The following is a 23,751-nucleotide window of genomic DNA, read 5'->3' on the forward strand; positions in this document are numbered from 1 at the left end:
CCTATCTGGGCACAAGATTTGAAAAGGGGAAGCCAGGCTGGTGGTTAAAGGAAACAGATCCCACCACAGAAAGGCCAGAGCTCTGCACATCCACCTGCCAGCCAGGGCTGGGGAGCATCCCCATGGGGGCACGGCAGCCCGTGGATCCCCCGCAGTGGGGGCAGCATCCCTGTCATGGGGCTCTCTCTGTCCAGCTGCACCAGCAGGGAATGGGGCTGTGCCTCTGCTACTGGGGCACAGTGGGGAATAGTGCCCGAAGTCGTTAAAATAATAGAGAAGTTTCATACAACAGAAACTGTGGTGGCTCTACACAGCGGATGGAGCCGGGCCATGGGGATGGGCAACCTGGGTGGGTGCCAGGTGCATGGGGACAGGCTCTGCCTGGGGACACCAATGTGCTGCTTTCAGGGGAGAAAAGGGCTCCCCAAATCCCAAAAGGATGCCGTGCGATTGGGGTAGCCTCGGCCAAGGACTCCCAGTGCTGCTGCGTGGCAGGCAGCCGCTCTCCAAGGCGTACAATTAATGGCAACCTCTGCCCCATGGAGTACATCTTCCCCGGGGTTACTCCACCGACCGCGGTTTATTCCACATCTACTTGACCAACCTCACCTCTGCCGAAGGAGGGATCATCTCATTAGTACACAGACATCGCTCAAGTATGCAGTGATGAATTCCCCCCGGAGCTTCAAAAGCAATAAATGTGACCTTTGCATGTTCCTGCCATAAAATACCAGGAACACCTTCAGCTCCCAAGATAGAAGCTGTGGTGGGCATATGTGAGCAGCATACACCATATGGATTAAGTCAAGGCAATACTTAGAAACTTCGACTCTGCCTTCAGCAAAATTGATTCCGGCAATGTTTTTAGCAATTTCTTGAGGATTTTCTGTGTGTTTATGAAGTGCCGATCACCGCAAACGTATCTTTCAGCCTAAGTCTTTGAAGTCTCTCTAGCCTCGCTCTTACAATAGCTTTGGATTTAGTGGAAATCAAAATATAGCATAAAATGTTAATATAAAAATGAAGACTTACGGCACAGCTCCTCTCTAAAAGGAAAGGTCTGTGCTGCCTGGAGTGGCATGTACATAAATCTGGGTCAGGGTTTCATTCAGACTCCTTCAGACCCACTTTTTTTACTATCTCATATTGCAGCAGCAACAAATAAAACATTTAGGTGTGCTTAAACATTGATCTCACCTCTAGCACGCAGAAGTTCCTTAAACAGCACATTTCTACTGAGCACAGTAACACCTATGGAGGCATCTTACTGGGGGGTGGGGGGGTTAAAACTATTTAAAGCCGGTTTACATGAACAACTTCTGCTTTTCAGAGCAGTTCCACCTAACTGGGAGAGGAGCCGGCAGAGTGCAGCGAGCTGGAGCTATCTGGAGGTTTATCTGATCTTGGTGATAAAATTCCATCCCTGGGGTGACCTAAAAAGGACTGGAAAAGGCATGTGCTATGCGCTACGTGGATCAACGCCGTGCTAACGGCAAAGTGAGATGGATGATCTCATAGGTGTTTTCCAGCTCTCCTCCCTGTGGCTCCTCAAGAGCCACTCACAGATCAGGCTCCTTCTTTGTCATTAAATATTTTGGAAATGACACATTGTGCCCCTGGACTGCCCAGTGACAACAGCTCAGCTAACCAACCAGGGGGAATTTAAACTTCTGCATATCTCTTGAGGCTGGGAGATAACTCCTGACTTCTCTGAATAGGAGGAGAGGCTGCAATTCTCCAATTAAGTCATGTTAATGATCTCAGAGGTTAGCAAAGCTGGTTTAGAAATCCCAGTATGTCCAGGGCTTCTGTAAGAAAGTGCTTTTTCTGGACTCCCTTCAGACCAACCCAGGCAGGTGGCAACCTTCTGGGTTGGGTGGTGAAGTGCATCCAAATCCTCCCTGCACCGCTCCCAGCTGCACGGTGTCTCCCATACGTGATGCAGAGGAAGCGAAGTCTCTGCTCCGGCACAGCCCGGCAGGTGAGCATCCATAGATTTAGCTGTCCTCTAGGTGCACCTGAATCCCATAACTTCCACAAGAAGGAAAATGCATTCCCTCAAAGAAACCCGCTGCCCGAGCAGTCCCGATGCCCCACAACCTCCACAGTCCAGTCCCCTGCTGTGGGGTGATGTGACCATGGTCCCACAGCCAGGGACACCAGCACCCACCCCGCTCCCTGACAGACCCCTGGCTCCCCACAGCCCCAGGGATGGGTTATTAATCAATGCCACATGTTTTACCTTTCCAGCCACTGGAAAAAATGCACTAGTCCTCATACTGCTAGAGAAGTGGGAAGGGCTAGGGGATGGGGCGAGCTATCAGAATCCTTTGGGCAGGAGCCATATCCACTGTGGAATTCACATGCCAAGTGCTGGTTTTCAAAGCTTCTCTCTCCCCAGCGCATTTAAGGCTCAGCCAGTAATTACACTTACAGAAATGGGCTGGAGAATCAGCTAACGGACAGTGAGGCTCTTTGCATTACCACTGCTCCAATCCCCTGGGATCGTTATTACCATCTGTAGTTGGTACCAGCAGGAGGGTTTAAGGGCTTCGTCATAGACCGTGGTCCCACCCAGCCTGGTGCTGTACAAACACCTCCTAAAGACCGTCCTTGAACAAGCTCACTGGCTGATAAATGACAAGGAGACGGAGGAAGAAAAAATGCAGCTCGCTCAAAACTGCACGAGGGTCAGCGGCAAAGCATCACCCGTGCCCTGACACAGAGTCAGGGCGTGCTCACGGGACACGGCAATGTCAGCCCACCTGAGGAGCCCAGCTACCGGGGCTATATGGCTGTGACAATGCTCAAGCTCCTCTCCTAAATCCAGCAGTCTACCAAGGCAGCCCTGCTGGCAAAGCCACCTCTCTCCCTCAACACATGCAGGTTTGGCACATGCCAGCCCCACGGTGACATCCTGCTCACAGGGGACAGCCAGGTCCCGGCTGGCCTGGGGCAGGAGCATCCCTGCCCCAACAGCACCCGCCTCATCACAGCCTTCCAGTTACCCTTCAGCATGGGAGCTCCACATCTGAAAGCCATTTAAGACATTGCGTTTGTAACCTAATACTTTGAAGATAAATGTAATAAAGTGAGCCAATTTTAAACCCAGCTGGATAAGCCAAATCTCTGCCTGCTGCCTTTGGAGAGACCTACAAAATATGTACAAGGGGGAAGTGAAAACACAGACAACCCTTCTCTGGAGCCCAGAGACAGCTCTGATGGCCACCCAGCTGTGGAGACGGTGAGGGAAACACAGCAGGAGTTATAGCTAAAGCACTGAAAAGAAGGATGTCTAGTGTGGTACAAGCTGGTTTCCTGATGCAATACTGCAGCTGGTCAGCGTTAGGAAGGGTGGATCCTTTGCAAGGCACCCAAGCAGAACCAAACCACCCGTCTTTGCCCAGGAGCACCCTCTGCTCTGCCCAAGGACTTGACTGTGGCTGCCAGTATCTCAAAACCTGGCTGTGCTAACGACAGAGCTGAGGCTGCTAATACAGGACCAGTTAACGAGGGCAAAGCTGACTGTGATTTGCTAGTGACACTACAGACTCCACAACACCAAGATTACGGGAATCCAATATATAGGATATGTATAATACATAATTAGCCAAACTCTAAAAGCAGCTTCTACAACTTTCTCAAGGTCCTGGAGATTGTGGTAACAAAATTTAGTTGTAAATGATGAGTACATCAGAAGAACAGAGATCTGCACCCAAGATCAGTCAATGTGGTAGCCAACTTCTGAGCTTGTTTACGCTCCGTGCAAGCTTACTGAACTGAGTCTTACCGCAGCCGCACTGACTCTCCCTGCAGCTCTGAGCCAGCCGGCTGTGAGACTCAGCACAGCCTTCTGTTCAGCAGCGCACGATCCCGTCTGCTCCAGCACTTGAGAACGTACTTTGTCCCAACCTTGAAAGACCTTTGCAACAGGAAGTAATGCTTCATGTAGGCACACTTCAGCTTTCACCGACCTCACAAGGTGAATGTTTTATTGTGTTGTTATTCTTACCTGTGCAGCAGTAACCACACCACAGCAATCCTGACCTAACAAGGACTGGAAAATCCCTGGCCAGTCTGGCAGAACTACACACCCATGTGCCTGTGCCAACAAATCTGCCCAGCAGACCATGCTAAGCACTAGTGCGAATGGTCAAATTCCAAGTCCGGGTACTTGCACTCAACCAAAATGCACTAATAGATTTTAGGAATGTGCAGTGATACAACAGCAGTGATGCAGGCAATGTTATGCTGTGATATTTAGAGACACCTGGGAAAAGAGAGACAACCCAGGACCAGGATTTCTGAGAATTACACATTTGACTAGGAAATCCTCTTTCCTCTGACTCCATCTGTCCAGTTGGCTACAGTTGGAGAAATGTTGGAGAAATGCTTTCAGATGTGGGCAGTCAAAGGGAGAGGAACCAGGCTCAACACACCCATCCTGACCAACACCTCCTCCGGCAGCACAGATGCTGCAGGGATGTGTACAGGAGATAACGATGGTCATGAAATCAGAGCATGGTCATGAGTAACCTGGATCTATTGGTTCTTCTGCACACCACAGCCCTGCTGCACGGGACATGCTGCACTGGCCCTACCATCATCTGGTTTGCCCCATTCTTCTTGTACCACATCCCAAAACCCCTACATGAGTGAGAAGCACTGAAATGCACTCAAGATCCTGCACTGCAGCGATTGGTGTAATCTCTTCTAGAGATCCTGAACAGAAAGGTCTTCTTCAAGAACTTCCGTTCCACATGATTACTTGGAAAGACCGAATGCCCATGCTGGGATGCCCAGGCAAGGATAAAAACAATACTCACCCATCTCCTTGAGCTCCATATTAACAAGTTCCAACCAGCAAGCGTCAAGCTCATCCAGGTCATAGCGGCTCATGCCTTGCAAGTAAGTCCTTGTAGCTTCTGAAATCTCGGAGCCAGGCAGGCTACTTGGTGAAACTTGTGAAGGCGAGTTATCCAGCTGGGGTATAATTCTGAAAGAAAAGAGAGGTTGAGAAAGAGCTACAACGTGCAAAAGCATCTGATTTCTTGCCATGGAAGGTATGACCACACCATGTACAAACCGGACTCTAAGAAGGAACCAAGTCCAGCAAAATAAAAGGGGTTTTATGCACTCAGTGCTGTCTCCTGTGCTTCTGATGTTCTGAGGACCATGACTTGTACACAAGCACTTTCCCAGAGACTGCCAGTCTAGGCACCCTGTATGATGGTTTGAGTTGGAATGCACCAAAACAAGCTGATTTTCAGAAAATGCTGAGCACACTCCAGCTGCCAGCTCCCCGTCTTGGGACCTCAAACCTGCAGTTTGTACTTTTCCCAGTGTCCCACAGAAAAGCAGCAGCACAGCTCCAGCACCGTGCCCGCTGCTGAGGACCAGCCCGCATCCCACCGCAGCACGGCACCATGCCCACCCGCCTCCGGCTGCAGCCAGGAGAGGAATGAACAGTCTGAGAACCAGGAATTTGGCTTCTGATGCTTTTCAGTACGAACCAGCCCGTGCCCCACAGGGCTCCACACCGCAGAGCAGCCCCAGGGAAGCACGGAGCGGGCGGCTCTGCTCCAGGCTCTCTGCGGGAACACACCTGCTCAAGAGCTCTGCAATTCCCCCTCACAATCATGAGAAATTACACCATTTTTTCCACTTTGCGTGGCTCCTTTTCTTCCTCCCGGCAGCAGCTTCCTACATGTTTGAATTCCCAAGTCAAATAACTCGACCTACGGCTACAGCTACTGGCAGCAACCTCATGTTGCTCCTCCTGACATCAGAGAATTGTTTCTCCCCATGGGGCCTCATGAGAGGCTCATGCAGGAATACCACATCAGGGCAGAAACGGCCCATTTGGGAGAAATAATACCCCGTCCTGCCTGTGAAACTGGGAAATCTGATGTGGTAAGCACATGCAAGCACAGGACTGGGGCTGTTACCGAGTGACGCTCTTGCCCGGAGCCAACAGTCCTGCTGGTGCAGTGGGACCAACACATCCTTACTCCATGGTTGTGAAGCAGCATCCCACACCCTCAGAGAGGCAGGATGCATCCAAGCCACTATATTAACATGGGGATAAGGCTACAGCAAGGGCTTCTGCTCACCACTGTTGTCTCAGCCATGCTCCCACCCCGCTCCTTCTACCCGTCAGGCAGGAGGGTGGCACGTGGGTGCCAGGTCTGGCACTGCAACACACTCCGCGCCCTGAAGAAGATGAGATTCTGCCCAGTGGATGAATTTAAGTGCAAAGCTCTGCCCTAGTTACATTCAGAAACATGAGCCAGTGGCAGCTGAACGCCTCGTCCCCGCTCTGCCCTGTGCACAGTGCTCAGCAGGAGCACAGGTGTCTGTCGAGTCTCTCTGGAGATCCCCAAGGACTGGAGGAAGCCCCAGCTCTGCCAGTGCTTCCCCGCTTGCCTGGCCCAGGGCCTGACTGCAGGAAAAACAAGTTACAGTTTGGTGAGCAGAAGTCACCCAGCTTTGCTCGCTGCCCTCCCCAGTGATGTGGCAGCCTTGGCCGGGCTCTCTGCTCCAGCCCCACGGCACCAACGTCAACCGGTGGGCTCACACTGACAGCCCACCCCAGCATGGGTCCGTGGCAACTTCTCCTTACCTACAGCAATAGTTTTTCCATTCATCTATGGAAATTAATTCTTTACCTGAGAAAAATTAGGTCAAATGGCTATGATGGTCCTAAAACTGACAGCAACAGTGACTCCTCCATCCACTGATTCCTCATAAGCAATTACTGTTCATTTATTGTTACGACGGTCCAAATACTGACAGCAACAGTGATTCCTCCAGCCACTGACTCCTCACAAGCAATTACTGCTAATTTACTGGAATACAACGGAGACCAGATCCTGGTCCAGGGCTGTGCAGATGAGATGCCCAACCCCACTCCATGCAGGCACTGATACCCCAGAACACTGTTTGCAGGCAGAGTGACCTCTGATTTAAAACATCCTCCAGCCAAGCCCCTACGAGCGAGCCCCACGTTTCAGGCAGGCTTCCTGCTGTCTGCCACCACGGACACCTTCAGCACTTCAGTGACATGTCCACACCGTGCTGGGCAGCCCTTCGGCAAGCTCAGCAACAGAGAACATCCCACGGTGGTCTGTGAGATGCGTTCTGAGCACCCTGCAGTCGCAACCCCAGGGGAGGGGAGAGGAACAGCCTGGTCTGCTGTGGACTCCCCGCACAGAAAGCGAACAGGCGCTCGCTGTTAGCTCTTCTGCCTTTTCTTGGCAACTCGGTGGCAACACGCATGACACTTGCCATGCACACGTCAACAGTGTCGCGCGTAATGACATGCAAGCAGAGGACGAGCTGGAAATGAAAAGCAGGCTGTGCTGCCAGCTGCCAGATCTCTGCAAAGTTGGGAGCTGGAGCTCCCTGCAGTATTTGCACAGCTCACGTTTCCTCCCTGAAATACCACCTCCCGACACAAATGTCAACACAAAAAGACTCCGCAAAGAAACAAACAAGCAAACAGCAACCGCTGCAGCATGTTGGCCCTTTCCAAGCAGCTTTTCTGCTGTCCAAAGCCTGAGGATCCAACCCTCCTCTTGCACCAGCCTATTGGCCCCTGTCAGACTTTTATCTGCCTTCTGTCCTGATACGTAAGTTAATGTCAGAGCATTGCATGCCTCATGCTCCATGATGTGTCTGGGGCAAAGCCATCATGTCCATCACGTAACCAGCTGAATCGTGGTACCAGATGCTTCAAGGTCTGTAAGTGCCAGGGGAAGAAATTTGTGCGCAGCTGCCCTCGGGAAGGGGACCCTGCCTTGCCCAAGGAAATCTGTAGCATGGCAGGAAAAATAAACCTGGAGTTTCTCCAGACCCAGACATGTAGTTTAATTGCTGTCCTCTGCAGTCACAACCACTGGAGGCACTTCTAGAGCCACCAGTGGGAGAAGCAACAGCTTCATTGCTCAGAGAGAGAAACATCAAGAACAGAGAGGGAAACAACAAGAACATTTCCCTTACTTCCCCCCCAAGTAAACAGATAATGAAGGTGTGCCTCAGTGCCCTGAGGACATCTCCAAATTTCAGTTCAAGGTCTGAAAATCACCCCATGAAAAGACAGCTCTCCGTCTCCAGATTTTAAACTGAGCTCACTGCAATCTAGGACAGGGCTTGAGGATTCAGTAATGTCTGTATTTAATGCAAAGACCCACTGGAAGCTTGGTCCAGATCAACCCCCTGACCCACCTGCAGCACTTGGTTAAACATCACGTTCTTACAGCTTGCAAGTGATCCAGCAAATCACATGGAAAGGTACAGCCATCTCTCCTGCCCCGAGGGGTGCAGAAGGACACCCCAAGCAGGACATGATGCCCAGAGGCATGCAGCCTCCCAGCAATTCCTGGATTTGCTTTGGTGGGTAAAATCATGTTCCTAAAGCACAGCCTGTTCCTCCCTGACACATGCTAACATACCTGCAAAGAGCTTCTTGGTGTACAGATCAATGACTGCAGAGACAGTTGCCTTGGGCTAGGAGAAACAGCGCAAGGAAGAGATCCTACAATTTAATAAAAGAGAGCAATCCTTTGGAAAAACCCATGCCCTGATTTACAGCGATACAGAGAACAGACCATGCTGTGCACCCCTCCTCATCTATAATAACATCAAGAAAACTGGAGTCTGGAAGGCTGTGAGCTTTGCGCTGCTTTGTGCTCCGCACTGAAGCATGGACACAGCCAGAAGAAGAGAAGAAACCACCGAAGCCACCCTGGCCAGCATCTCCTGCCCTTCTCCCGCTGGGGTCTGAGAGCTGGGGCTGGCAGGGACATCATCAGGACTTTCCTTGCACACAGGAACAGGGCTTAGTCCCTTTGGAAACATCCATGTGTCCACATAGTTGCTGAGTGTAAAAAGAAAAAAACAGGCTGAATGATGATGATGTCTGCACATGCACCACCAACTCACACAAATTTGCAGTGAATTTTGCATTATGTACTAATATTCTTCACACCCCAGGTTCAGGCATCAGTAATCCCACAGGAATCAACCCTTCCTTCTCATTCCTAGTCTTTTTTTCTAGTTTTCCTCTCCTATTCCAGCCTCAGGTGTGCTGGGGGAGATGCAGGACTTCCTACCTGCTTCAGGATGCCCAGACGCCACCCGGGGTGTGGGTCGTGGGAAACCAGGGATGCTCACTGCCATTGTCGGGTGGGCAGCATGTGCCCGGAGGAGTCTGGCAATATGCAGGTACCTGCTCAGGGAGATGATTTTCTAAAGACTGGTGAAAATACCTATTCCTCACCCTTGGCAAGAGCCAGCAATGCAGTCGTGCTGTGCCCTGGCATCTGCCTCAGCTTGGGAGAGCACCCAGACCTCCTCCTGCTGACGGCACCAACACGCTCCATTGATTTTTCCTTTCTCAGAGAGAAAGCAAGACTCAAGCTCTTAATTACCTCAATTACCTGTTTTCCCGTTTGCCTTTATCTGTATTAAAGGGCTTCTGTTGGCTTGTTTAGAAAATTTCCTCCTTTTTAGAAGAAGTCAGGTAAACAGCAAAAGGAAACAGCAAAAAGGAAATTAATTGCTGGGGCATTGGTGAGGCTGAGAACCCACTGTCCTGGTGGGGTCATCTCCTGCACAAGCAGATCTCCACAGCACAAGAGGAATTTCACGTGTCTTCGAGGGTTTTTCCCATTTTGCCCGAGTTTTGATGCCTTCGTTATTCATTCCTACACTCGATGGCGAGACACGCTCAGCCCCACGCTGTATCAGCTTCAGCATGCTCCAAATAAATGGTGACAGCAACACACGAGCATCCCTGCAGCCAGGGACACTGTACAGGGCATGACCAACCAATCCACCCAGACTGAGTCTGCATGAAAAGCAAGAAAATGCTCCAAAAGGCCCCAAACCACCGCTCCCAACCTAAACTAGAGCAAAAGAGTCTTGGGTAGCAAGCAACATGTTAAGAAGCATGTGGATAAGGCAAGACGGTGAGCTTCTGAGGCTCTGTGATGTGCAGGGGGTGCTGAGAGAAGGGACAGTATCGTGTGTGACCCTGGGTTGGGGACAGAAATGGTCGCAAGGTCAGCGTGGCTCATACCCAATGGGGAATGTCTCAAACACCCCAGAATGGGCAGGTGGCAAGAGGATAAATAACACCAAAGCAGGAACCATTACAGGACCAAACAGCATGGCCTGAAAGTTCATCAGTACAACATAGGTGCATTACAGAGAATCATTACCCCATTACAGCAACACAAGCGTTTTCTTCATCCCAAAAATTTCTTGAAAAATTCAAGCAGAAATCTCTTTGCTGGACCGTGAAGTTTTACTTGTGTAAACAGCCCACTTCTACTCAAAGTAAAAAAAAACCCACACTGTGCTACTGAAGAACACAGTGAGAACGATATTCCCTGAATGACACTGTCCTTGGGGAAAAAACACGGTCCTGAGTGCTGCCAAACAGCTCAGAGAGCCACAAGGTGCCTTGGCCCTGCCAGTGCTCTTCAACATCCCCACCACACCCCGAAGTGACCCCCAAAGCCCTGCTCGTCCCTTCAGCCCCTACAGCGGAGGATGCGGTGATGGGCAGGACAGACTTGCCCCGCTCCACGGAGACACGAGGGCTTTACCTGCATCTCAGCACCATCACAGAGCACCCCAGCACAGCAGACCCACAACCATGAGATAAACTGCGTCTCACTGACCCACAGCACGTCGCTGCCACCCCAGAGACCCGAGATGAGGCCAACCTGTGGCCTGACGTGACTCATTTTCCAAGGAGGTGGGACCACACGCCTTCCTATCACAGCTACCAGGACTGGTGTCTGCTGGTGATGTGCCACCGCCACAATGGTCCAGCTCCCCCTGCACCACCACAGCAAAGCATTACAGAGGCAAAGCCTCCAAGAAGTGCCAAACGATTTGCAGAAGCTCAATTACACTGGAAGAGCATTTATTCCTTAATTTATCCATCCAGCCAGAGACAGTGCATCTAAAAAAAATGTATCAATCAAGGGTTTATTTAAAGGAAGAGCTGAAAATTTGGAGCAGCCTGTAACGCACAACAAACCTCAGGCCATTAGTCTGAAAGTGGGTCTCAAGCGCACTTGAGGAAAAGGAGTAAGTGGACCCCAACACTCTTGAGGATCACATCTATCCCTAGAGAAGATTACATGGTAATAAAATATACTCAGCAAATTTCCACGGTTAATCATCTCTGTAAACTGAATGCTTCACTTGGCTGAAAGGCAAAGGCATTTTTTTCTATATGCTCCCTTTTAATTTACTAGATAGAAATAATTAATCCTGTGTAGTGTTTCTCTTCTGAGAATACTTAATTTTATTACAACGAAGACTTTAGTCAGTCATCTCTTCTTTACCTATGTTACAGTCTAAATTAGTCTTGTCCAGTGTCCATAAATAAATCAGCTTAGGAAAGTCAGTGGAAAGATAACTCCGCCAGCACCCGTCAGCCGATGCTGATACTGTTCTTACCATCAGCTCTGCTCGCGGGGGAATTCTCCTGCGGCACTCGACAACTTTGAAAAAGGCAGTTTAAAGGGATGATTTTCATCTTCTGTTTATTAAACTAGTATCTAGCAGGCCATGAGGAGCAGATGCCCAATCTTCTTATAAACTTAAGCTAATAGATTTTACAGATGCTATTGCTCCTCGATAGTAGAGCAGAATTTAAGATGTTAGAAAAAGAGCTGAGTGGCATAAGGGTGAAGGATTGGGGCTGCAGAGTGGTAGATTGTCATAGTAACGAGCTGCAACCCACATGCAAGATTTTGGGACCCTCAACGTACCCAGGCCCAGATTTACTGACCATGTTACGCCTACTTATTCACTTTTACAGCTTCTAGCAAAGTCTGTAAAACCATGAGCCAAAAACTATACTCCCACAGCTGGGTTCAAAGAAGAACGGGAATGACAAGAAGGTATTAAATAGACTAGTTTTTAAATTAACGAGTCTGATGTTCAGACTAGCAAGTAAATGGCTGGAGGAGTAACCTAAAAGCATCTCTAGGATCCAGGTCTCAGTGCTAACGGATGCCTGTGCACTTCACCACTCCCTCCTTGACTGAAGGTGCTCCAGGTCACATCAAGATCACCCTGGTCATCAGCACAATATGCTCAAGAGCTCACAGCCCTGCATGCACCCCGCTGTCACCCCGAAACCAGAGACATGGACCCTGCAGGAGGGACCACTGGTACCCAGTGTCTGCCAACATGTCCCCGAGTGATGGAGCAGAGAAAGGGCTGGAGGTCCCAGGGAGGAGAGTGGTGACACAGTGCCTTGGCAGGCCGCTGGCACCAGAATCTTTTATTCAAAAACAAATTAAATAGACAAGAACTTCAACAGAATTAAAGCCCCATTTCTAGCTGGCACTGCTGAGACCACTTTGTTCAGAAAAGTAAGAATTTGCAGTATTTCCTCATCAGCTGTTGGAGCCAAAACCCCTCAAGATTTGGCAATGGCCTTTGCAAATCCACAAAAATTCATCTGTACATAACAGAGCAACTGCAGGCACATGGCTCAGCCTGGGGGCCAAAGGTGGGTCTGGAAGGGGAACCTGCAGTGGCTGTCTGGTCTGGTGGCCCTGTCTGCCACCCTGCCTCATGCCACTCATAGGCTATCCTCATGTCGGGGGCTGTAACAAGCACATTTCTAGCCAAAAAAGTTGACAGAGTTAACATAACAGCAACCCTTCCATTAGACATCCATGCTTGAGGAAGCAGCCCTGTGTAACCACACGGTTTGTCACCACTACTGCTGATGTGGGTGATGGACGGCTGGGCTGGCACCACCCTCAGGTACAACCTAAACCTTCAGTAAAACGCTTGTCCCAAAATCCTACACGGGCAGTAAACACTCGGTTCAGCTCTGAACTCTCATCTAGCTTGTTGCTGCTGTTTTCGGAGAACAAAGCAGTTGGATTTGTCCCTGGGAGCATCCACCAAGCTCCAGTAAAAGAAGCACTTGTGCCCAAAAGGCAGCCCCTGACTGCACAGACACTGGTGGTCAGCACTCAGTCCTGCAAAGGTCCCTTCGTGTTACCCGAGCGGTGCTCGGGAATGCTCAGGAAGGGGTTAACGCTGCTTGCAGCCGTGTCCTGCCCTCCGGGTACCAGCAGCCAGTGAGTGTGGCTGCGGGTGATGTAATGCTGGGTGGCTGCAGCAGGCTGCACCCCCCACCCCTTCTGCACCTGCCATGTCCCTCTTGCACCCTCATCTCCCCTGCACCCTTATCCCTGCCACATGCTCATCCTTCCTGCACCTGCCATATCTCTCCTGCACCGTCATCCCCCTTGAAACCCCCTCCCTCCTGCACCCCCTATATCCCTCTTGCACCCCCACATCCCTCCTGCACCGTCATCCCCCTTGCACTCCCCTCCCTCCTGCAACCCCCATCTCCCTCTTGCACCCCCACATCCCTCCTGCACCCCCCATATCCCTCCTGCACCCCACATCCCTCCTGTGCTGGAGATGTGCCAGGGACCTCAGGATGCATCAGGGACCCCGGCGCCCTCTGCCAGGCAGGGACCAGCCCAGGACAGTGTGGCTCATCTACACCCTCCATCCCTTTATCTGTTGTTTTTCCCAGCTGAAACCCACTCAGTGCTAGCCAACGAATACGAAAAATTATCATTATCAGCTTTTAAAGCATTTCCAGTAATCAGAGCGCATAGTGATCGGTGCTGGAACCCCAGCACAGCCTCGCTGCATCGTGAGCACATCTTGGCTGGGAAATTCCTTTTGAGTCCAGGACTGTCCAGAGTCTCACTGTTTGGGTTTGAAAATGCCCTTCTGACAATCCCGTTTCTGTGCAAAATGTTAAGGATGGGGTAGGGTGGCTCCTCACGTGCTGCTGGCAGTTTAAGATTCATATAGGCAGGTCCTGGAAGCTTTACAGAAATGCAGCTGAAGCTCCAAATTGCAATGAACAGGTGCAATACGAAAAATGCCCTGTTTTCCCCCCTCCCTCTAAAATCTCCTCCAGTAACAGCCTGTAACCAGAGTGGGTCCTTCCAGGCCCCTGGAATAATGTGATCCTCTAAGGAGAAAGTGATTCACTCTTCTTTGATGTGATAAAAAGAGGAAAACAAGTGAACAGGAGGCACTAAACAGCCATCTTGTTAAACCCAGACAGCTTTTCCAATTTCATTTCTGAGCTGTTTATCACCACATAAAAAGCCTGATACTCAGCAGACTAGATAAAGCCAGAGTGTGGATGTCCCTGTCTTTCTCACGTTTATATTCCAGCCTAAATCTCACCAAGATTTAGCTCAACAAATGAATTAATGAAGTCTCAACTCCGGTTCCATGCCCAGAAAATAATTTTGATGTAGACCGGAGAAGAGACCTGGTAAAGAAGAGGAGAGGACGGGCACCATTTCACAGCGGGGCTCTTCTGCACATCTTCTGTGCAGAAGAAACCCAGGGCTGCAGGGACAAACAGCCACAGCCAGGCAGTGGTTTGCTGGTGGGCTGCTTGGAACAACAAAGCGCAGATGTTTTTCTGGTTGACTAGACAAAAGCAGTATCTGGCCTGGGAGCAAAATACACACAATTTTTGATGCTGTGCAAGGATCTTTCTCATATTGCTTGCCCCCTTTCCCCTCTGCGCCATTCAGCTTTAACAGCAGCATTGAAGGCCATGGGGGGGACTCTGACCCACTGCTGGGAAGAGGCACAACCTGCTCCTTGGCTCTTCTGGCCCCGAAATACACCAAAACATGGCAGCCCCCACCCCGGGGCAGCTGCAGAGGATGCTCAGGCAGCATCTGCTCCCCATGGGCGAGCAGGACAGAGCCAGCACCAGCACCCATGGGTGCTGCTCTTCTGATCCCTGAGCACCACCAACCCACCTGGTGGCACCTTTGGGGACCAGTGCTGCATACCAACCTTCTCCAAACCCAGCCAGCAGGCCACTACTATTCTGCTCATTTCCATTTAAGCAAAATATATCTTGGAATTGCTACTAGGGAAGCCAGGGACGCTTGAGCATATGTTTTCTAGATATAAAAAGACGAAAAATGATGCTTCCTTGTGTAACTTAAGCCAAACTACTAACATTAAAGCATCTGGAATTAATTATCTCAGCCAGATAGTGTTTCCACAATTATTTCAGTAACACAAACAGCTCCACTTGCATCCACCTACTAACAGAGAGTGGAGACAGAGGCTGTGAGCGACAGCAGCAGCTCTGCACCTGCCCTGCTCTGAGCGGGATGGGAGCACAACCCACAGCACATCAGGAATTGGCCAAAGCCCCTCGATCCCACTGCTAACGGCGCTGAGCATCAGCAAGCTCCAAACACAGGCATGGGCACAAAGACGACTACTTCTGTGATTAACACAGTGCCATCGCACAGGTCTCCTTACACAAAACCAACCCAGTGAAAGCAAATCTTTGAGGAATTTGAAAAGGCAGCATCCAGCCTTTTTTAACGTGTTTTGAGTCACTGCACTAATGTTGAACCCTGAAACACATGAGAACAGTTTTGGTGCTGAGTCACCCGAAGCGGCGCACAGCCCATCCCACAAACCCAGGAGGGATCCGTTTGCCTCCTGTACCATCCCCATACTGCTACACAGCTGCGCTTGTTATGGTGCATTTTCCCAGATCTTCTACAAGCGCACTGAATAAAAAAACCTACCAGCTCTTCTTCACCTCACCAAGGTCCCAGGAACATGCTAAAACTCACTTTCCAGCAATGCAGCCTTCACCTAAATTCAACAGGATTATTCACAGCGGCACCAAAAACCGAGCAGCTATTCCCCCTGCCAGGCTGTCCTGGTCTTCCCATCACTCTGAAGAGCACTTAAGAGTAATAGTTTCTTGTATCGTTCAATGGGGACACAAGGGGCACTAAATCACTAAGAGGTGATTTGATTACTGCTGCAGTTGCAAGCAGCAGCAATCAGATCTGCTACGGTTCGCCTGGCTATACGCTAAATTCACGGTTCTGGATGGAGAGCGGAGGTGATGGAGTGAGATGTGGAGACTCCCAAGGCTGAAGCAAACTGGAGTCTGTCCCAAGAGCCATAAACCTCGTTACGGGGCAGCAGGAATCAAGCCTGCTCATAATATACATTAACTGCTGAAACACACTTGATTTTCTGTGTGCTTGATCCAGTATAAACCACAGGCATCCACTGGGAGGATTAGCAAACATTTAAAATAAAAGTCCAAGTGGCTGGGTACTAGGTAAGAACATCCTGGATTAACACATTTGCCCGTAGCAACTAATAAAGGTGAGAACTTGCTGAAAGCAAGATTGTAAACCAGAAATAATTACAAGTAACAGACAGAGTAAATCAGGCTTATTCCTTTGCAAAGCACTCACAGGCACCGGACACAATCTAACAACCCTCTACAGCACCGATACCACCTTTTGCACAGCCCAGACCCTCTGAACCACTCAGCTCCTGCTGCCGTACAGGTGATTCACCCCATCCCAAATGACAGATTTGAAAGACGGGCAGCACAGACCACCCGGCAAACAACCCGTCCCTCCCCGCCACTTAGCAGGGACAAGGGCTGCCAGAGCAGACACGACTGGAAGCCTCCCTTTCCCAGCACAGGGTTGCAGAGGGAACTCAGGGATGTCACAGTGATGGGGTTTTTTTGCTGCCCTGGATCATTGCCACGGGCCAGCCCATCCTCACCATGACCAGGCGTCACCCGGGGTCTCTGGGAGCACACAGAATGTGCAGGCAGCAAGTTTTCCTCTTGTTGCACTTCTATGTCCCATGGCTTGTGATCTCGCCATGCAGGCCTAGGGCAGCTGGGATTTTTATTTCTTTTGATCAGAACAGTCTCAGATGTCAAAAGGGAAGCATACACTTGTTTCTGAAGCATACTAGAATCCAGGCATATTTAAGGACAGGCAGGCACAGAATGGGAACAACTGACCCAAGAAACAGCCCTTTGTAAGATCGCCAGCGTGCCACTTGCAAGCCCCAAACTCACACATCTTTCACAATGAGCTGCAGGGAAGGAAAAAAAAAAAAAAAAAAAAAGAAAGAAAAGAAAAAAGGATCATGTTAAAAAAAAAAAAACAAAACCTCTGCTCCAAAAGATACACAAACTGCTGCAGAATCCTGCCTGCCCCTTCTGCAGCAAAGCCCAAGGGAAGCTGCTGATGAGTCAACAGCCAGCCTGCATCGCCAACCGAGGAAAGGAAATCCAGTCTCAACACTTGAGAACAAAGTGTGCTGGTTCATACAGTACATGCTGAGAACGAAGCCTCGGAAAGCCCTTCCCCGGGCTGGGAGCCGGGCAGCTGTGCGGATCCAGCCTGGCCGCCATCCAGGGCTCCCGCTGCCGGCAGCGGCGAAGTCCAGGCATTGCTGGGATGTTCGCATCGTGCCGCCCCGCTGCTGGGCCAGCCTGGCCGTAGATCCTCAGTGCTACCACACGTCACACTGCAGCAGAGATTGCTCTCGGGGGTTTTTTCTCCCTTGGCTGCAATTGCTCCCTCCCTGTGCTGGGTGTTCTGGATGCAGCATCCAGCCTTGCCAGGATGAGCCAAGGCATCTGCTCGCTGGGAGCAGAAGGGAAGAAGGGCAGGGACGTGTCCCAGTCCTACACTCATTACTGGTGTACCAGTATTCCTGTGTTTCTCATTCAATGAGTTAATTCTCCTCCCTGGTCCAGTACATGCATCTCCAACACCGCTCTCTGTGAGCAGACCAGCTCTGCATCTTTCCTCTTGCTCCCTTTTGCAATGATTCTGGCATCACAAAACCACAATATGAACATTTCTGCCAACAACTGTGCATCCTCTCAAAGAACTGCTGGACCTCCTGGAGATGTTGGGGCAACTCCTTATGGGACTGGAGTCCGCTAAAGAGCAACACGGCTGGAAGGAGATGAACACAGGGCAGCTCCACATCGTGATCCAGGCACAGCCAGCCCTGCACCTGCACCAGCTCGGCATATGCCCAGCAGCACAAAGAGCTGCTTTACCTGCCTGTGTAGCTGTTGGAGGAGAGGGGACAGAGAGGACCTGGAGGAGGACAGGACAGTGATGCAAACACCATGCCAACGTGGCAGCCACTCTCCCTGCAGCATTTGCGCTGGTGCCATCGCCAGGCTGGTACTCGCAGAGGTTGTGCCTTCCTGTAGCCACAGCACTTTCTGTTTTCTGTTAAAACAGGGCCACTGCGACGATATAAGTATAGATCTGCAACGCCAAGAATATCTGGGAAGCCTGCCAACAAAAAGCAGCCTTCCTGCTCGTCCTCCTGCTGTGGGCAAATTCACAGGAAACAGAATCTACAGCACATACTAATGTGGCTTAATGCAACATCCAAGAGCCACCTCTAGATCCTGCCTGCATCCCTGTCGGCCTGGGGAAGGAGCCGCATGCCAAAAATGTTAAATCATTACATGAAAGAGGAATTAAAGCCTGTACAGGTGCATAAAATCCCACATAGGTGCTGCTGCTTTATGGAGTGATGCTCTGCTGAGCGAGCTACATGTGATGCCTTGCATGGCACCGCCAAAGCCACCAGTGGGTAGGGACAAGCCTGCGTCTGATCCCTGCACACCTGCTGTGCAGAAAGGGCTTCACAGCCTCCTAAGAGCATCCAGGGCAAACCAGCAAGGCCCCACTTTCCTCTTGGGTGTGTCATGGTGTGACTTGAGGAAGACAAAGCTAATCTAAAGCTTCTCTTTCCCGTTTACAACAGGAGGGGTACCCGCAACCTGGATGCTCCAAGACTGTTGCAATTACTCTTCCTGCTACTTTACCTTGTGTAATCCTTAAACTCAAGCCATGCTGAGACACTCCAACATTGCATCCAGCACCCAACAGTGCATAGACACCAGCCCAAGACTTTGTACCTGGCTTTGCCACGGACTGATGGTGGAAATCTCTGCGCCTCAGTTTCCCCATTTGTAAAATAACTGCAGAGCTCACAGGGGGCCTATAAGGTTCATCTCTAGTTCTGGAAAGCCAGGGGAGATCCTCCAGCTATGGGCTCTAGCAAAGGTGGGACATGCTGTCATCACTGGGATGCAGTGACATCACCACCCACATCCCAGGGTGGGTGACCTGGAGATACACAGGCAGAGGAACCTCGCCTCAACTCCTCATTCCCTTCCTCTCATCCGGCTGCAAAGTGGCTTTTCTCACCACGCTGGAGCCCTTCAAGCCTTGGGCAATTCTCGGGCATGTTACTGTCCACAATAAAACCCTTTTTCAGTCATGATGAGCCAGAAATTATTGTGGAGAGGAAACAGCTGATCTCTTGTGCTGCCTGAAGACCCTGGTGTGCGGGTGGCCGGCAGCAGCATCCCTGCTTCCCGGGACGCCCAGCTGAGAGATGCTGCACCTCTTCCCCCACCGCCTTCCTTGCAACTGCACGGCAATTTGTGCTAGCCTAGAAACGACCCTCTCCAGTTTAAGGTGGCTCTTAGTGGAGGCATTTTGAGACAGCAGCTTTCTGGGGAAAGCATTCCTTAAAATACAGCTCTTTCCTTCTGCCTCACCCCCAGCTTTTGACATTTTAGAGCTCCAGAAAAATAAAATCTCTCAAAAAAATCTAATTTTCAGCTTTGGAAGCACAAAACCTAGAGGCAGGGTGCGGGTAGGAAGAGCCAGTTTCCAGGCACCCAGGCAGGAGGTGACAAAAGCGGCTGCGTACAAGGCACCTTTTGGAGGGCAAGATCCAGCTCTGGAGCGGGAAACAACTCTCTTTGCAGCAAAATGTGCTCCCTGCTGAGGGCTCAGCCCAGGAACCAGACCCCTGGCATCACAGGATGACAGGCTGAGTAGGATTTTGCAGGCAGTTCCTGCCTGTTCTCCAGCTCCCGGGGATGCAGCGGGATCTCCCACCCTCCCTCTAGGAATTTCACATAGAAACGGCTGTCAGGAGTAACAACATCAGGACTGGATTGCCATGGGCATCCCTTCCCTGCTGCTGCAAACTTAACGGCAGGACACTCTGTCACAATCCTGCATTACACCTTTGAGACAGGGGAAAAGCAAAATGCTGCCCTGACAGCAAAGGAAAGCTGCAGCGAGGAAAAGCGAGGTGCCTGGCAGCTGCGGGGCTCCAAATTTCCCAGTCTAGGAAAAAATAAGCGCTGGGATTTTTTTCAGCAAAGAATTCGGATTGCCCATGTCCGACACATGGAGGATCTGTTGGGTTTATATGAAATTTTTTGAGTGGTGGAAGAAGGAAAGCTTGGAAAGAAAGGGGAAAAGGGGTGCAGAGCCCATGGGGCAGCGAAAGCAGCAGCTCAGGTGGGACCAGTGAGGAACCTGCTCACTGCTGCTGGGATGGAGGCAGAGGCAATTAAAGCAGTTAAACTAGGGAGGTAAATGGAGTTGTCAGGCCTTTTAAGGCTGCACTCTTTAGGCAGATGAAATATAGCTATCTCTTGTGATACAATACTTGACATCTCTCCAAAGGAGGGCAAGCTGCAAGAGGGAGCTGTCTGACACTGGAAATAGGAGAGGGACTGAAGTCTCCATCTGTCCTTGGCAGCCTGAGTGCTGCTCTCTCCATCCCCTGCTCTCCCATCATTGATCCAAATGGGAAAACATCGAGGGCACGGATGCTATGGGAGGGCACACCCGTCTCTGCTGTGCCTTCTGGTGTGCATGCGGAGAGGTGTTGTCCTGATTAAAAAAAAAATCTGGCAGTACCACTGCTTGTCCCCCTGGGATGTGCATCACGGCCACAAACCAGGTGCAACCATTAACACTGCTGTAAGAACAGCTCTTCATTCCACTCAGATCGCACCAGCAGAGGCAAAATATCCTGAACAGGCTTCAGTCTGTGGACAAAGCCCTTCAGGCCATGCTCAGCAAAGAGATGATTCAGGCAGATAAGACACAATGCAGGACAGACAGACAGCAACAGAGAGAAAAAACCTCTGAGGAAGCTCAGGCTGTGGGTAAGCAGCACCATCCTGCAGCAGCCCGGGAGGAGAAGCCTGGGATGAACCGGGCACGTTGTAACCAGGAGGGGCTGCAAAAATCCACCTAGGATTAGCTGAGAGTGATGGAGCCACCAACAAGTAACTTTGAGAGGTCACGGAGAACAGGTCAGATTGCAGAAGACCAGAAGAAGATATGCATTATCTGCCTTTACAAAGGAAACTTGGGGGAAACCAATGAGACACATAAATAAGCAAACTAAATGAATGCACACAGAAAATAACCCGGCATGGGTTGGGACCTCTGTGGTGGGTGGATAGGAAAGGAGCAGATGGGACCCATCTCGGCTTGGCAAGGCTTCAATGCTGCCTATCAGGAGATGCTCGCCCGTGTCTGTGGGCTGTGCCGAGACCTCTGTGGAACCAGGCTTCCTCGCCCAGACACGGGTACACCCGCTCAATCTGCTGAGCTTCACTCCAATGAAAGGGAAACCATGAACTCTTTGGAGAGCAAAGCTTGAAAACAAAATGGTGTGGAGGAATTGAAGGAAGAGCTGGAAATATTACAAGAGGCAACTCATCAGGATTATGGAATAGCACTGACCCTGAGAATAATCAGAAGAGAAAAAAAAATCCCAAGAATTAGGAAATTTTTCAGAAAGGATCTGATGGTTGGAGTGAATTCCAAGCTCAAGGTGAGTGGGCAGCACGAGGCTGTGGTGGTGTGTCTGATGACCCCCTCAAAGCCCACAGGTCACTGCCAGGCACACAGGCACATCCCCACAGTGATGTGAGCGAAGCCTGGAAGATAGCAACAAAATCGTTCACAACTCCAGGAAACATGACCGTTGATGGAAGCTCAAAATGAATGCACCTGTTTAATCCAGAGGAGAGAGGACTCAGAGGTGGCATGACAGCAGCCTGAACATTGTGAAAGACGATGGGAGAGGCTGGTGTTGGAGCAGGGCTGTGAGTGGGGACCAGGGTGGGATGCAGACATGGGGGGATGACCCACACCAGGCACAGCTTTAGCAGCATCCCTGCACAAGAACAGGCAGCACCAGCAGAGCTGCCCTGAGGTCCCCCAAAAAAACAAAGGCTTGGAGAACAGCAGAGGGGTCTGCAGGCTGCCCCGCGCCCCAACGCCCCCGGCTCAGAGGTGTGGGATGCAAACCCCGACCCGAGGGGCAGCTGGGAGGCAGCGGTACACGGGCACCGCCAGCCCAGGCAGTGCCCAGCTATCACTTCTTGGCTGGAAATAGCACGAGCACAGCGCCCAGCTGGGGAGCAGAGCACTCACAAGTCCAGACTGCGGTCAGCTATCAAAGACAACTAAAAAAAGATATTCCACACAGTTTTTTATTTCCCCTCTCTTCTTTTTTGTTTTGGGTTTGGGTTTTTTTTGTTGTTTTTTTTTTTTCCCAAGGATTAAATCAACTCAACAGCCCCCTTTACAACTTCCCTTTTGATATGTTAAGACTCATTAAAGTTTCATTTCTTTCTCTGCTTTCCCCAGGGGAGGAAGGGGAGCGTACACAAAAGTTTACTTCAGAAGCGGGGTGGGCAGCTGCAGCAGCAGCTGCTCTTGCTGTGGGATGAGCGGAGCCTCCGCTGGCCCCCACACCCTGCCCAGCTCGCCCAAATCCCCCAGCACACGGCACCTCCTGCAGCCGCCGCGCTCCCAGGCGCAGCCCCAGCATCGCACCAGCACGACGCTTTCTCGAGCGCGGGATGCACACCCAGGGCTGCACACCACGGATCAAGCCGAGTGAGAGCTGCAAAATTCCTACAAACCCTGTGTGTTTCAGGGTCCCACCCCAGGAGTTTTAGGGTCCCACCCTAGGAGTTTTGGGGTCCAACCCTGCAAGCTTTGGGATCCCTTCCTGATCCCACCTGGTTCTCCCCACCGGCAGCCTTTCCTCTATCGCCCTGGGATAATTCCCCACGCACAACGAACGCGTAGCAGCTCCCCCACATTTCATTTCTGCCCGAGCAGCTGTTTAAGTGTCTATTTTAAAACTCAGTTCCCTATTTTAAAATAGCTAATGAGACACCGATCTGGGCCGATAGACATCGTCTCTACAAGGTTCAGGAGATGGCTGTCTATTCGTTGGGCTCCTTTTCCCAAGCCCTGAATCTCGGCATGCCCATCACGTTTCCAATACGCACAAATAGCTCACACGGTAAAGAAGGAAGTTTTTAAGAACCAACTCCCGCTCCCCTGCTGTGAAATACCAGCGCTACAGCCACATCTCTCTAGATGAAGATGCATCAACCAGTCAGGCAGAGGCTGACATTCTGGGTGGGTTCCTGTTGGTATTTTTTTTTTACCATCCCTTTGATTTTATCAGTTCTTTTAAAAATTCCCTGGCCTGCCTGGCATGGCTCGTTGCTGCTGCTCAAGAAAAGCTGGGCACGTACAAGAAGCCCTTTGAAAAAGCAGCTGCCCATGGCAGGGTGCAGCAGGAGGTCCCCATCCATCCATCCCTATGCAAGCCCCGGATCCCCTGCATCCCTTTTACATGCTCTCCGAGATGCTGTGCATACCACAGCGGGGACCCCACTCGCTCACCTGACCACAGGCTCAGGGATGGCCTCAGCGCTCGCCGGCACCTGGACGCCCTTTTCCCACTCCTGCCTCCAGGGATCGGCCAGGACGTAGTATTCATCAGGACTCAGCTGGAAGGAGTCAGGGATCTTCATGGCTGTTATCAGATCCGTACGGAAAACCTGCACCAGGAAAAACAAACACGCAACAGGGTGAATGGGTCTGGCAGAGGCTGCGTGCATGGGGAGGGTGCCCTAGGGAATCGGTCCCCAAGGGACAGTGCGGTGGGTCCTTGCATCCCCATGGGTGTGGCTTTGAG

General features: G+C 51.0%; 1 protein-coding gene across 5 annotated transcripts in view; it reads right to left on the reverse strand.

The window, feature by feature from the left end:
- The window catches only part of JADE2 (jade family PHD finger 2), a 79,405-nt gene that overhangs the window by 34,014 nt on the left and 21,640 nt on the right, over positions 1 to 23,751 (reverse strand). For 4 of the 5 annotated variants that reach the window (XM_082064041.1, XM_082064038.1, XM_082064040.1 and 1 more), the window contains 2 exons: positions 23,457 to 23,614; positions 4,827 to 4,996 (listed from right to left, as the gene is read on the reverse strand). In XM_082064041.1, coding sequence (XP_081920167.1) covers positions 4,827 to 4,996; positions 23,457 to 23,614 — 328 coding nt within the window. Of the gene's footprint in view, positions 1 to 4,826; positions 4,997 to 6,668; positions 7,192 to 23,456; positions 23,615 to 23,751 lie in introns of those variants that run through there. The other variant, XM_082064042.1, reaches the window with a different exon arrangement.

Source organism: Streptopelia decaocto, assembly GCF_964273445.1.
Source record: "Streptopelia decaocto genome assembly, chromosome: 12".
In the NCBI taxonomy this organism is placed as follows: domain Eukaryota; kingdom Metazoa; phylum Chordata; class Aves; order Columbiformes; family Columbidae; genus Streptopelia; species Streptopelia decaocto.